Genomic DNA, 12,725 nt, shown 5'->3' with positions numbered 1-12,725 from the left:
TTGAGGAGAAAATGACCTTGAAGACAACTATGTATGAAACTCAAATAAGTCATATTATCCTGAGGTGACTGTGATTGAAACTAGAAGAAAAGCCAATGTGAAAAAAATACAGTTCCACCAGCATTTCAAGTGTTTTATTCTTCTTGGTAATGGTAATGATCATTACCAGGAGGCCCAGAAGCTGTTCTATACAGACTCTACATCTCAGTGTTTGATACATTAGGTAAGGAAATGGCAATAGCACTTAGAATATAAAATGGGACCAGTGGTTAGACCTAACTAAATACACCTAGATGGAATTTGAATTGGAGACAAAACAATTTTAAGGGTACCAAGAGATGTTTATTTCCAAAATATCTCCAAGAGGAGAAGATTCTAAAATAGAAGAGATCAGAGGCGGTAGAAGGCACTTTGCTTTAAGGAGGACTAAGGAAATTATTTTGTTCTGCTGAGCCAAGTACATACCATTTTCCAGCAGCATATATTATAGTTATGGCTTAAAGAAAGTCTAATTTTGACACAATGTTGAAGAATTCTGCAAACATGAAAAAAATTAGTTAAATATAAGCAACTTAAATGGTATATTCTAGATCTTAGTAGTAGCTTTATTCATAGCACCATGCAACATTTTAGCTCAAAAGCAATACTTACTTGCATTAGAGTTTGTCATAACCTTTCTTTCCCCCATGGATATTTAAGGCCCTAGAAGAGAGCCACTGTTGCTGCCTTTTCATTTAATATCTGTTAGGGTGCATTCCTGTTAGATTTCCTTGATTATTAAAAAAAAAAATTTGGTTTGGATCTGTGATTTCTTTAGTATGAGAAGCTTCCAGCAAAGCAACTCTCTCCAACAATGCTGACTGGCTACTTATCTATAATTTCTACACTTGCCTGAACAGTTGTTTGAGGTACTGAGAGGTTAAGCGACTTGTCAACAGTCACAGAACCAGCATCGGTTAGAGGAATGATCTAGAGTCAGGTCTTCCTGAGTCCAAGGCTTGCTCTGTCTCTCCTAAGCTGTGCTACCTCTCAATTTCCTTGATAGCTGTGCTGAAGGTTTTAGTCTCATCTATGACGTGATTCCAAATTGGACTAGTCAATCAGATACTTATGTCTTTAAGGAAGAGCCACAGAGTCAGCTAAAGGGAAGTCCCAGTAGCTAAAATATAGCAATGCCCATACACAGTAGGAACAGTACTCTCAAAGCACCTTTAGCCTTCTTTATGCTAGAGTTTACTGATCAGGAGAAAAATATCAATGTAAGGCATAAATAGGTCTCTGAGACTTCCATTACCTTAGGTCTCTTCCTAATTGAAGCTATACATGGCAGAAAGAAGATGTAAAGATGCACCTATGTCCTAGGCATGTGGGTATTTTCCTACTGGGATGCCTAAAAGAAAGTATTTTTTGGTTCAAAAATATACCTAGTCATTGAAAGTTAGAGCTTAAAGAGATAAGAAATCAGTGACTCTAGACCTTTATTTATGGAGAAAACAGAAAGGTAAAGTTGCTTACCCAAGATTACACAGTTTCACACTACCAACTCCTAATCTTATTCCTTAAGTAAAAGAAAACGTACTAGTAGAAAGTGCATAGCTTACCTGGTAGCCTGTGTAATGAGGGAACACACAGAGTATGGACTTCCTGGTCTATCAGGAGGAAGGTTTCTGATTGAATACATTTTCTCTTCTCTCTAAAAACATGTTTAGAAATAAACTAGTTCTAAATTGGTACAACTATTGACACTTTAAAAAAACGTGATTATTAGGCCATCACCATTCTTTCTACATTTGACAGAAAATGAAGTTTTTTTATCAAAGTTCATAAATACAAGGCATTATTAACATTTTCTCCTTCATTTTTCGATAGCTAACAAAACAATAAATCAAGCCCTGATTTGTAGTGTTGGCCGATTTCAGAGGTATAAATGGTCACGCTGAAAATTTAACAATTGGCTCTTGTAAGCTGGTATGAGCAAACTCCAATATACCCCTGGGACATATCCAGCGCTAGTCACAGATATTATTTCAAAAGGACTTTTTATTTTTATCTTTTTTCTATTTAAAATTTTGGAATGATAATCAAATGTGAATATTCTCCACGGTTCTGTCCTAGGACCTTTTCTCCTGCTACACTCTCTTGGCAACGTCACATTTCCCATTTGGGTTTAATTACCTCTTTATGCAGATGACTTATCTCTCTATATTCCAATATTTCTCCAACTGCTTAATTGGAAATTTCAAACTATCTGGATATCTCAAACTCAACATATGCAAACTCAACTCACTATCTTTTCTCCTACAACTCTCCCTCTTTCCAAACTTCACTACTTCTGTGGGAGGCCCCACCAGTTCCCAGTCTCCTACATTCTTAATTCTCCCTCACTCTGCAAAACCAATCAGTTGCTCAATCTAGATCTTCCTACTTCTACAACATCTCTTCCATGTGATTCTCTATCCTCACACAACTACCATCTTAGCTTACTGCAGCAGCCTAATTGGTCTCCCCGACTCAAGCTGCTCCCCACTTGAGTTCCTCCAAGTCACTGCTGCTGAAGTGATCTTTGTAGGTTTGAGCGTGTTACATCCTTACTGAAATCAACTCCAGTGCCTCTCTTTTGTCTTGCTAAACTCCTAGGTTTGGCTTTGAAAGCCCTTCACAGTCTGTCCCCCGACCTATATTCCAGCTTCGATGGATATCATTCTCTCCCTTGCTCTATACAATACAGCCAAAATAGCCTTCTCTCTGGATAAAACATTCTATACTTCCAGTTTCCATGCTTTCACAATGGCCATCCCCCCACAGTTGGAACGTACTCTTTTCTCATTTTGTCCATACAGAATGTCTCTCTTTCTTCAAGAAGTAGCTCAAACATCAACTACATTAAGCCTTTCTTGCTCTCCCCTAATTGTTAGTATCCTCCCAAACCAATCACTTTGCACTTATATTTTTGAAAAACTTTAAATCACAGCTTACTAAAATCCATTTATCCCATAGTATGTTTTCTCCTCAACCCTTTCTATTTAAACACAAAAGTCAATTTAATGTATAGGGAGAATATAACTTTAATTGAACAAGACAGCAAAATTGCTCTGTTATAGTTGAACTTCGTATAAAAGGAGACATATGTTATTACATTTTACAGACAAGAATACTGCTTATATCTGTGGCAGATATAGTGGCGCAGTAGATAAAAGTGCTGGACTTGGATCAAACCCTGCCTCAGAAACTTCCCAGCTGTGTAACCCAGGGCAAGTCAATTAACTTTTGTGTCTGCTTCAGCTTCCCCATCTGTAAAATGGGGATAATACATGTAAAGCACTTTGCAAACTTAAAATGCTATTTAAATATTAACTATTGTTATTATACACCATAATATTTTACTTTTTTCTCATTCCTGTTTACACACTACATAGGTTAAGACTGACTTAATTTTCAACTGTTTTTCTCACTGGCTTTACTAAGCAATTTATCCCATTTTCCATTCTGTTGTAGATGGTAGGAAAATTCTATTCATTATGATCCATCCTGCAAAGAGAAGTGGGACACTATAATGATGTCCCTTAAGGACCAGACATCAAACGCCAGCCTCCTGGGTAAATTAAAGCCCATCACTTAAACATATTTGAGCATATTATGCCTAGTAAGCCCAATTACTTAATCTTCCACCAGCACTAAGCATGACCTCTGCACTGTTCATGCATTCACTTGTTCAGTAAATTTAAAAGCGCAAAATATTAAAATCTATTGATGTTTAAAAAATTGTAACCAATTAGTTTACATAAGAACAACATGATACATATTTTGAGCAAGTGAACACCGGAAATAGTATGGAGTCAAAGTGCTAAAGTACTGTTGGTTTCCACTTCTTTTGTTTATAAACTTTCATCACATAAAGAAACATAGAAGAAATATAGAATATCTATGTTTTAAACCAAGATTGCACAGGCAAATCAAGTACAGTGGGATGAAAGTGCACTGTCGGTGAGCTGCCAAGAATGAAGTGTGTCTACGCTAACAATGAGAACATACATAGTCTACGCCATGACTAGGTAATATAACATGACATACTGAATTGCAAAACAATTTATTTCATTTGCAATTTAAAAGTCCAAACAAAACTACAAGTATCAGAAATATCTACTCAACCAACAGTGTTGTTGTATGGAGATAATAATTATAGACCTACTTGTTCTGATTCTTTGTGCACTGAAGAGAATGTAAAATAGTTCCCCAAAAACGTTCCTTCTGATTTGAAAATGGATCCATCACCAGGAAAAATTTCTATCGAGTTTACAGTTTCATGAGAAAGTCTAGAGAAGATTAATGTTAAATCAAAATTAAATTTTTTTTCTATACATATGAATAAAGTTAGCCATGCAAAAAACAATTCTTTGCTCTGCCAGGAAGAATGGAATTTTGATTAAAAAAGGACATTTTTCCACTTTAGTTTAAATTTGGTTAATTTTTTTTTAAATGATCAAACTGCACCGCCTGAGTATCTTACCTAAATACTGTACCTTTGTACCATACTACTTTTACTAGCTCAGGATAGGTATATTCTTGTTCTTGTAAAGATGAATTAGAGAAATTCCACCTGTTACAAAATAAAAACAAACATGGAATTATTTATAGTGGTACACTATATGTTTACCTGAAAAAGTTAACATAACACTATAATCACATAATGATTTCCTCTCCTAAATTTAGAGCATGAAAAATGAAACTAAATTTACAAAAGAAAATTCCACTGGAAAAATATTTATCTAAACTTAACTTCTTTGATGATTTTCTGTGTTATCATCATAATAAATCCTAATACAATTAATTACACAGACAAGATAATTCAGCCTGGTGTGAAATTATAATGACCAAAGTTGGCAATAAAGAGGAGACATGAGAATGCACCACCTTCCCTTCTTTGTAGAGGTGAGTAGACCACAGATTTGGAATAACATAATCAGATTTGGTTCAAAGTGGAACTTTCCTCCCTCTTTTGTATTCTTTGTTTTAAAAGAGGGGAGAGAAATACTGGAGAATATAAGTGATATAAAAATTAAATGTATCAATTTTTAAAAAATCAGTTTAGATTGTTAAATTACTTTAAGTTTCTTTTGATGAATTCTTTTATTTGAAGAATCTCAAAACTTTTGATCCGTTATTGTCATAAGCATCAACCAACATTCAGGGGCTTTAAAGTAGCTCCTGTAGTGTTTCTGTGATAAAATGATGAACTTTCTTCAGGTTTAATCATCATCATGACATGTCTCTTTTAACACTGCTGATAGGTAGGCATTCAACCATCTACACATCTTTCCTTGTGAAAGAGCACTGGATTTGGTATGACCCTGGACAAGGCACAACTTGAGACTCAAGTTTCCTCATCTGTAAAATGGGGTAATAATACACACATATTACTTCAAAGAGTTGTTATAAGGAGTAAAAAACATAACATGTATGATGCTTTAACTATAAAGCATTATTATTTTTGACATGAAGATGTGTTAAGAGTCTGAGGCTAAGAATGAATGGTATGGAATAGTTATCTGGTTTGGGATTTTTTTTTTTTGGTACAAAGCTAACTGGACTTAAGAGGACAGCTAGGTGGCTCAGTGGATAGAATGCTGGGCTTGGAATCAGGAAGACTCATATTCCTGAGTTCAAATCTAGCCTCAGACACTTCCTAGCTGTGTTACTCTGGGCAAGTCACTTAACTCTTCTGGCCTCATCTATAAAATGAGCAGGAGAAGGAAATGGCAAGTTACTCCAATATCTTTGCCTAGGAAATAACCAATGGGGTCATGAGAGCCAAAAATGACTGAAAAACAAACTGAACTCTACTGGGAGTGAATCTGCGTTTATGGTCTAAATAACTATATAAACAGCTTAATTGAAAATGAATAAACTAAAAAATAGTGACATATGAAAAAAATTCTTTAAAAAAACAAATTTTATTATATCCATTTTAAGATTTGAAAATTAATATTAGGTATTTTAGAATTTTTCAAAATATGAATATATAAAGTTAGTTTTGACAGTAGACCTTTTCTAAAAAGCAAGTGATTCTTTCATTACCTGTGCAGATGTGGATTATGACAGTTGAGGGGAAGAACTCTGGGAAGAACAGAAACCTCTTCACCTTCCTTTGAAATATCAGATGCTAAAACTGTGATCTGTTTAACATTCTGGTCAGCTTTCGATAGTTTATTAAATTTCTGAAGAAAGTCAAGTGCCAAAGACACAGGATACTTCCATTCTTCTGGACAGGAGTCCATAGACCAGTGCTGCTTTACCCACGTGTACACAAAGGTGTATTTCTTGTAAGACAAAGATGCCATCTTTTCCCCTTTGGATTCATTTATAAAATTATTTGCTCCTAATAATTCCTTGGATTTGACGATTTGGCAGTGCAAATCATTTTCCTTATTCGTCAAGCTTTGTCTGTCAGAAGTTTTTCTAAATATACAGTTTTTGCTTGCTTTTTCACACTGTTTATCCACTTTCTTTAGACTATTATTCTTTTTTTCTGATAGTGCCATTAGTGAGTGAGACCTCTGGCTGATTTTGCATAAAAAATGTATAGTAAATTCATGTTGTTGTTTTGGTAGGCAAAGATAAGCATGACCATCTAAAGATGAAATCTTCACAGTGCCATCATCCATACAAATCACTGCATCATTTGTACCACGACTAGGCCACCTGACTTCTGAGATATCAATGAAAACAGACTGTTTAAAAAAAAATAAAATAAGGACTATAGTAAACATTTTCTGTAAGCAATTCAACTCTCATTTATTTAGTGCTGGTGGTACAGACAATATTAGAATTAGAATGACAAACAATTAGAATTAGAATACAGACAAAATTAGAACTTAGGAGACGAAAGGCCTTGCCCCAGTGACAATCAATCCCCTGATAGATGCTTATAAAGGAAAGACTGGGACCAACTCAGCTTCTATTCTAGAGCCCAACTCACTGTCCCTGCCCTGGTAATACAGGCCACTGTATGCCACCTAAAACCTCAGGGCTCTGAATAAGTCTCTTCCAACTCTGTACTCATGGCTTAAGCCTACACAATTCCTCCCTATACTTTCATTCCAGCTGATCCCAGTATTACTCCTAGACCCTTTGTTAGTGTCCCTCTACTAATTTTTTTCTTTTGGATCCCCTGCCTTTAAGCCAGCACAGTCTTCCATCCATGAACACTTCCTTTTATAATCCTTCCATTTTCTTAGGGCAACTAAAATTTCACTTTTCAGGAAAGATCTCACAACTCTCTTCAATGCTAATGCTTGCTTGCTTGCTCTCTCTCTCAGGAATCTCCTCTGCCCTGCCACCATTGACAGTTAAAGGGGCTAAGAGGAAATGATGGCATACTGCTTACACCCTACTATCACTTGTAGAACATAATTCTGCCACCATAATGCAACAACCTTTTCTTTTATCAAAGACCCAGCAAAGACTTGCTACAATCAAAAGTTATCTAGTCCAACCTCCTTCATTTTGCAGATAAGAAAACTGAGGATCCCATAAAAATAACTTGAAGGTAGTGTAAGTAGTAAGTGGTAGATCTAAGATTTTAATGTGGGTACCATAACTCTAATCTCAGTACCACTGTGTCACACGGGCTTAAGTTCACACCACTGACTCTACAACCCTTTCCCCAGACTTGGTTCCTATCATCTCCTGCCCTCCAGAGTACTCTCCTGAAATCTTCAGTCTTCCTCTCCTCTTTCTTGATAACTAACATTCTCCCTTCTAACTACCTTCTAAACACACTGGTCTCACAACTGTTATCTCCATCTTCACCTTACTTGCGGCACCCACCAAGATAAGTCATATTCTAGACTTCATTATCATTCAAACTGCTCACTGCCAAGATTATAACTGTAAAATTCCCTTTTCAGATAACCATGTCTTCTCTTTTTAACAAGTCCACAGAATACAGTTCTAGGGAGGCAGAGCCAAGATGGCGGAGTGAAAGCAGTGATTTGCTTGAGCTCTCCCCCAAACCCCTCCAAATACCTATAAAAAAATGGCTCTAAACAAATTCTAAAGCAGCAGAATGCACAAAAAGACAGAATGAAACAAATTTCCAGCCCAAGACAACCTGGTTGGTTGATCAGAAAGGTGTATCGCGCCGGGCTAGGAGAAGAGCACAGTTCAGTGTGGGCACTGAAGCAGCAGTGAACCTGCAGCAGGCCTCAGAGGACTGAATCGCAGGCAGCTGTGGCAGTTTCCAGACCTCTTAACCCACTAACGCCAAAGAAAACTTAGAAGGTCAATGGGAAAAGTCGTTTCTGAAGTGTGAGAGAAGCTAGGTCTCAGCCCCAGTTCCTGAAAGCCTGGCCCCAGGGCGGCGACTGCCTCCTGAGCTTCTGGCCCACAGACTGAGGGGGAATCCAGTGGCTGATCAGAGGGGGACTGCAGGGATCTCTTTGCCAGTGCTGAGGCAGGAATCTCTTGCTTTGACCATGCTTGGATCTGGGTCACAGTTCTGAGTGGTGGTCCTGGGGCAAGGAGGAGTGCTGGTGTGGTGGACCTTGTAGTGGCTGTGAAGAGAAAATCCTCCTCAGTTCCAAGACAGAAAAGAGAGCTTGTAGTCACTTATAGACCAGAGCACAGGCCAGGAAAGGAGTAAACACCTTGCCCCTTATTATACCACCCTGGAAGAAATGAAAATTTACAGGTCCTAGAGTATCTCTAAAAACAGCTGTACAAACCCCCAAAGGTTGGGACAGTACATTCTCCACATTGGAAGCAGAACTTTACCTTAATAAAGAGTTTATAACTCAAGTAATTGGCTGGGATCATGAGCAAACCTCTCAAGAAGTGTCAGTCCATAGAATCTTCTTTTGGTAACAAAGAAGATCAAAACATACAACCAGAAGAAGACAGCAAAGTCAAAGCTCCTACATCCAAAGCCTCCAAGAAAATTATGAATCAGTCCCAGGCCTTGGAAGAGCTCAAAAAGGATTTTGAGAAGCAAGTAAGAGAAGTAGAGGAAAAACTGGGAAGAGAAATGAGAGTGATGCAAGGAAATCATGAAAAACAAGTCAACAGCTTGCTAAAGGAGACCCAAAAAAATACTGAAGAAAAAGGAACACCTTAAAAAATAGCCTAACCCAAATCCCAAATGGCAAAAGAGGTCCAAAAAGCCAACGAGGAGAAGAATGCCCTAAAAAGCAAAATTGGCCAAATGGAAAAGAAAGTCCAAAAGATTACTGAAGAAAATACTTCCTTATGTAAATGTAAAGCCTATATCAGATTGTGTGCCATCTTGGGGAGGGTGGGGGGGAAGAAGGGGGAGAAAAATTTTCAACTCAAAAGAATATGGAAGTGATTGTTGATAAATCAAAATAAATAAAATTTAAAAAAGAAAAAAAATACTTCCTTAAAAATAAGAATAGAGCAATTGGAAGATAGTGACTTTATGAGAAATCAAGACACTGTAAAACAAATCCAAAAGAATGAAAAATTAGAAAACAATGTGAAATATCTCATTGGAAAAACAACAGACCTGGAAACACAGGTGCAGGAGAGATAATTTAAAAATTATTGGACTATCTGAAAGCCATGATCAAAAAGAGTCTAGCCATTATCTTTCAAGCAATTATCTTATCACGAAAAACTGCCCTGATATTTTAGAACCAGGGGGCAAAATTGAAAGTGAAAGAATCCACGGATTACCTCCTGCAAGAGATCCCCAAAGGAAAACTCCTAGGAATATTGTAGCCAAATTCCAGAGTTCCCAGGTCAAGGAGAAAATATTACAAGCAGCTAGAATAAAACAATTCAAGTATTGTGGAAACACAATCGGGATAACACAAGATTTAGCAGCTTCTACATTAAGGGACTGGAGGACATGGAAGATAATATTCCGGAGGGCAAAGGAGATAGGATTACAACCAAGAATCAACCTACCCAGCAAAACTGAGTATAAATCCTTCAGGGGAAAAAACGGTCATTCAGTGAAATAAATAGAGGACTTTCAAGCATTCTTGATGAAAAGACCACAGCTGAATAGAAAATATGACTTTCAAATACAAGACTCAAGTGGAACATGAAGAGGTAAACAGGAAAGAGAAATCATAAGAGACTTATTAAGATTGAACTGTTTACATTCCTGCATGGAAAAATGACATTTATAACTCATGAGACCTTTGTCAGTATTAGGGTAGTTGGAGGGGAAAAATTATATGTATGTAGATAGATAGATAGAGGGCACAGGGTGAGCTGAAGATGAAGGGGTCATATCTAGAGAATAAAATTAAGGAGTGAGAGAGGATTATACTGGGAGAAGGAGAAAAGGAGAGGTAGAACGGGGTAAATTATCTCACAAAAAAAAACAGAAAAGAAAAGGCTCTTACAGTGGAGGGGAACCAGGGAAAGGTGAGAGGGAATGAGTGAATCTTATTCTCATAGGATTTGGCTTAAGGAGGGAATAACATACACACTCAATTGGGTATGGAAATCTGTCTTACCCTACAGGAAAACAGGGGGAGAAGGAGACAAGAGAACAAAGGAATGATAGAGAGGGGAGACTGGGGGGTAATCAGAAGCAAACACTTCTGAGGAGGGACAGGGTCAAAAGAAAGAATAAATGGGGGAAGGGCGGGATAGGATTAAGGGAAATAGAGTTAGTTTTTCACAACATGACTACTGTGGAAGTATTTTGCATAACTGCACATATATAACCTATATTGAGTTGCTTGCCTTTTCAGTGAGGGTGGGTGGGGAGGGAGGAAGAGAGAAAATTTGGAATCCAAAGTTTTAAAAACACATGTTTAAAAAAATGTTTTCACATGCAACTAGGAAATAAGAAATACAGGAAATGGGGCACAGAAATCTATCCTGCCCTACAGAAAATAGAAGGGGAAAGGGGGAGAGATAGAAGGGAGGGCAGGCTAGGGGAAGGGATATTCAGAATGCATGCCATCTTGGGGTGGGGGAGGGGTGAGTTGGGGTGAAAATTTGGAACTCAAAATCTTGCGGAAGTAAATGTTGAAAACTAAAAATAAATAAATTAAAAACCAAAATAAAACAAACAACCAAGTCCACGGCTTCACTTCTGAACCTGTACTTTACCTCAAGCATGAAGTCAATTTTCTCTCAGTCCAACATGTCTGCCGCCCAGCTTCTTTTCCTTTTCTTCAGTCTTAAATGGCCATTTCAACAATATGATCTTCTCCACTCTTAAATCCCTCATCCTTCTGTACTATGTCCTATTGGATAACCAATTCCTGCTCCACTTCTCTTCCCAAATAGCTTAGCCACTGGTAGAGATATGATCCCATCCCTTCCTGTTCCCTCTGGGAACAGTAATCTTTAAAAGACTGACTCATTCTGGACATGTGCATGAAAACTTCTAGGTCTTTTCTAGATGAAGTGCTATCTAGATAAGCCTTTCTCATCTTACATTTGTGATGATTTCTGAACCCAAGTGTAACTTTTCACATTTATCTCTATTAAATTCCATCATTAAGTTTATTACAGCATTGTAGCTTGTGGAGTTCTTTTGGATCCTGACTCAGTTTTCTATGTCAGCTATCCAACCTAGACTTTGTGCCTTCTACAAAAGCAGCTGTGCCTTTATCTAAGTCATTAATCAAAATGTTAATCACAAATCTGGAGTATTCTACCAGAGGCCTCTTTCCAAGCTGATACTGAACCATTTATGACTCTTTGGGTCTAGCTATTTAACTAATTCCAAATCCACCTAACTGTACTATTGTCTAGCCTACAAATCTTTTCCCATCTTTTCCATAAGAATTGCATGAGAAATTTTTAACACAATCTTTGCCGTGGCAGCTAGGTGGCACAATAGATAGCGTATCAGCCCTGGAGTTAAGAGGACTCAAGAGTTCAAATGCGGTCTTAAGACACTTGACACTACTAGCTATGTGACCCTAGGCAAGTCACTTAGTCACTTAAACCCAATTGCCTAGCAAAAAACAAAAACACAACAATAAAAAAACACCTTTGTTAAAACCTAAGTAACCTAACTAAACTTTTCTAATCTTATCTCGAATCTACCAGTTTAATAACTCTAGTTAAAAAATGGAAATGAGGCTAGTCTAGCATGAACTGTTTTTGAAGAAATCATGTTGGCTCTTTATGAGATGTTCACTAGCCATCATTTTTTTTAAGAATGCATTCTACAATTTTTTCAGGAAAGGTCTTCTCTCACAGTCAAGTTCCCTGACCTATAGTTTACAGACTCCACTTTCCTCTTTTTTTTTACGTCAAGACAGTTGCCCTGCAACACTTACCTCTTTTGTCCTCTAAGAGCTTTCCTGCTACATCTTTTAGTAATCTGGGATATAGTTCATTTGCAGCAGCTGGGAGCCTGAACTTACCAAAAACATGTGAAAATGACCTGAATCTGTATGCCTAACAAAATACTTAATTTTGTTGCTACCTTCTTCCCCATGTCTACAAATAAGTATTTTAAAAGCAAAAAAAAATTTTTTTAAACTCTCTTTTGATGCCACTTTCTTTTCACCTTCATTTCTAAACTTTTACAAAGAATTGCCTACACTTGTTGTATCCACTTCCTTAACACTAACCCAACTCAACTCCCTGTAATATGGGTTCCAGCTACTAAAATTGCTTTCTCCAAATTTAGCAACAGTCACCTAAATACCAGATTTAAAGGCTTCTTGTTAGTCTTCATCGTTCTTTTCTACAACATCTGATACTATGGACAATCCTCTTCTTGATTT

General features: G+C 37.2%; 1 protein-coding gene across 3 annotated transcripts in view; it reads right to left on the bottom strand.

Moving 5' to 3' along the window:
* Positions 1-12,725, bottom strand: part of CUNH5orf34 (chromosome unknown C5orf34 homolog) — a 30,439-nt gene that overhangs the window by 10,512 nt on the left and 7,202 nt on the right. For 2 of the 3 annotated variants that reach the window (XM_020996629.2, XM_020996613.2), the window contains 5 exons: positions 6,076-6,728; positions 4,508-4,597; positions 4,190-4,313; positions 1,602-1,693; positions 466-535 (listed from right to left, as the gene is read on the bottom strand). In XM_020996629.2, the coding sequence (XP_020852288.1) occupies positions 466-535; positions 1,602-1,693; positions 4,190-4,313; positions 4,508-4,597; positions 6,076-6,728 (1,029 nt within the window). Of the gene's footprint in view, positions 1-465; positions 536-1,601; positions 1,694-4,189; positions 4,314-4,507; positions 4,598-6,075; positions 6,729-8,110; positions 8,553-12,725 lie in introns of all 3 variants that reach the window. The other variant, XM_078153199.1, reaches the window with a different exon arrangement.

Source organism: Phascolarctos cinereus, unplaced genomic scaffold (genome assembly GCF_003287225.1).
Source record: "Phascolarctos cinereus isolate Bilbo 61053 unplaced genomic scaffold, phaCin_HiC Scaffold_4;HRSCAF=312, whole genome shotgun sequence".
NCBI lineage: Eukaryota > Metazoa > Chordata > Mammalia > Diprotodontia > Phascolarctidae > Phascolarctos > Phascolarctos cinereus.
The sequence above is the reverse complement of the archived record's forward strand: the minus strand, read 5'-3'. Positions and strand labels throughout refer to the sequence as shown.